Below are 2,858 nucleotides of genomic sequence, written 5' to 3' on the forward strand. Positions count from 1 at the left end.
TATTTTTCCATTATGTTCAGAATAAACTTCAGTCTCCCTAGCATCCTGTTCACGGCCCTTCACTAACTGGCCCGCACATCTCCCAGCCTTCACCTCCATGCACTCTGCACTGGAGCCACAGTAAAACTCAAATCCTGGTACACACTCTTATAAATAAGCACCTGCCGAAAAGACGTAGCCAGAACTCCATCCCTATTTCATGCTTGTACACTGAAACATGCCCCACTCGGCAAGCCTTGGATGAGAAAGCCCTGGTTACCCGACTCCAGCTGTGAGTCTACACAGCACCTCTGAGCGCACACTTCCCCACTGCCCTGGAATCCACAACAGCCAGCGGGTATCCCGCAATCCGGAGGGAGCCGGAAGAGGCGGGGTTTCACGCGCCCCGGGACGCCATCTTGGCTGAGTTGGCCGGAAGTGGCCCTGCGAGCCGGCGTGCGGGCGCGGACTGAGGCTGCGCGGCGGTCGCGCCGCAGGTTCGGCGTTGGGTGCGTTGCGGCAACTGTCCCGAGCCTTTTGCGGTGCCGTGCAGCAGCCGCAAAGCCCCGTCTATCGTCTCTCTTAGTCCTCCTCCTGCCGCCCCAGCCACTGTCCAACCCCTCCGCCGGGGTTGGCGCAGCGGCTTGCACACCCCTCGGCCTGGGTACGCGCTCTGCATCTGCCTGCCCGAAAACATGTTGCAGAAATCCGAGAGCGGGAGGTCTCCCCATCCCTCAGGCCGAGGGGGAGAAGAATGGCGGCCATGACGGTGAGACCTAGGCCCTGACCGCCTCGCAGGAGGAGGCCCCGAGCCCCCTCCTGCAGGAGAGCCCCAAGGCGACCTTGGCGCTGTCGGGGAGGAGGGGGCTGCGGAGCCTGCCTTCATCCCGAAAGGCGTGAGGGTCTTGCCCGGCGCAGGGCCTGCCGCCGTCTGGATCGGACGGTGGCCGAGTTGGTGCAGTTCCTGCTCGTGAAGGACAAGAAGAAGAGTCCCATCACTCGTTCCAAGGTAGTGAAATACATTATCGGACACTTGAAGAATCTGTTCCCCGAGATCATCGCAAGGGCCGCAGAGCATCTGCGGTATGTCTTTGGTTTCGAGCTGAAACAGCTTGGCTGCAGGCACCACACTTACATCTTGATCAACAAACTAAAACCTCTTGAGGAGGAGGACGAGGATCTGGGAGGAGATGGCCCCAGATTGGGTCTCTTAATGATGATCTTGGGCCTTATCTACATGAAAGGTAATAGCGCCAGGGAGGCTCAGGTCTGGGAGATGCTGCGTCGGTTGGGGGTGCGTCCCTCAGAGTATCGCTTCCTTTTTGGGTACCCGAAGAGGCTTATTGTGGAAGATTTCGTGCAGCAGCGATACCTCAGTTACAGGCGGGTGCCTCGCACCAATCCACCGGAATGAATTCTCTTGGGGTTCCCGAAGCAACCTGGAAACCAGCAAGATGAAAGTCCTGGGGTTCGTGGCCAAGCTCCTTAAGAAAGAACCGCAGCGCTGGCCAGTGCAGTACCGTGAGGCCCTGGCAGATGAGACCAATATGAGGGCTAGGGCTAGGGCCAGTGCTAGGGCCGGCATCCGCCCCTGGTAAGGGTGGTGGGTGGCCAGCAGGGTCCCCATAGGTATGGAAGCTGCTGTCTGAGTTATAAGTAGTATAGGTGGGGGGAGGGTCGTTCTTTCTGTAGACATCTAATTTGTGTAACTAGGATTTAGATTTTGTATCTTGCTACGTTTTGTTAAATTTAATATACTGTTAAGTTGGTATTTATAAATGAGATTGGTTTACTTTTTCCTGTAGGATTTTGTTGTAGAGTTTTGCTGATTTTGTGAAATGGATTGAAAAACTTGACACTCTGTGATCTTGAAATTATGCAGCATCGTAATGCTGCAGTTTAATGGTTTGAAGGAACTCAGCAGTATGATGATCAGGTACCAGGAAAAAAATAGCTGGTTGGTGCCTAGCTTCCCAACGCTTTTTGTCTATTGTATAAAGAAAACAGACTGACATGTACCTCTATTTTCTTAGCTATTATAATATCTAGAGAAAAATAAAAATGCAATAAATTAGAAGTATACCCTGGTACATTTAATAAATTTAAACATTGGTTGAGCATGTTCTGTTGCATGTTGCACTATTCGGGAATAGAATGTTGAACAAGATACAAGTCCTACTTTTCGGAACTGGACAGTAAGTAAATAAACCATAAATTACAGTGTGGTGAGTTGAAGGCTACAGAGGGACGCCTAACCCAGCTGGGATGATTGGGTCAGGCTTGGCTGAGGTTATGTTTAGTCAGACTTCAGGAGGGCGGGGGAAGAGGAAGAAGTTGGATGCCAGAGATGGTATTCAAAATAACATAAGATCACAGGTGCTCCTCAGTAACGTGGGAAGACGACTTGATACCTGGGGGGTCTGGAAAACACCCTGCCTCTGCCAGTGCTCTTGTTCCAGGGCAGTTTATTACAGTGCACAAACGATGATGGTGACTTGGTGTTTGGTCCTCTCCATTTCTCTTCTTTCAGCCTCTACAAGCTTCACTCTTCTACCAAAGCCCTCAGAGAACAAATACTGTAACAATTTTGGAACACTATGTAGTGTGAGTGGAGGGTTCATATGATGTCCCCTGCTACCAAGAAGTTCCACTTCAAGATCTCTCCCCTGGCCCCAGGAAGCCCAGTGCCCTCATCCGTGTTTCTCCCTGCCACTTTCCACCTGCCACCTCCCATTGGAGGAGACTCATATGGCATTCCTCGCATTCTTAACTTGCCATGAAGGGTCATCTACATAAGCAGCTCAGCCCTGTGCCATGCCTACCGCCTGCATTCTGGGAATAAACTCTGCAAAATAGGTACATAGAATAGTAGGGAACAT

The 2,858-nt window shown here is 51.8% G+C and overlaps 1 protein-coding gene across 1 annotated transcript; it reads left to right on the forward strand.

Annotated features, from left to right (window-relative positions):
- Positions 1 to 217: 217 nt before the first annotated feature.
- On the forward strand, positions 218 to 2,059 carry MAGEF1 (MAGE family member F1). Its single transcript, XM_058555612.1, is given in 5 exon segments — positions 218 to 229; positions 331 to 805; positions 808 to 879; positions 882 to 1,389; positions 1,391 to 2,059. Coding segments are annotated over 5 exon segments (1,254 nt in total). The 3' UTR covers positions 1,578 to 2,059.
- Positions 2,060 to 2,858: the final 799 nt, after the last annotated feature.

This window comes from Diceros bicornis, chromosome 15 (assembly GCF_020826845.1).
Source record: "Diceros bicornis minor isolate mBicDic1 chromosome 15, mDicBic1.mat.cur, whole genome shotgun sequence".
NCBI classification, from domain to species: Eukaryota; Metazoa; Chordata; class Mammalia; order Perissodactyla; family Rhinocerotidae; genus Diceros; species Diceros bicornis.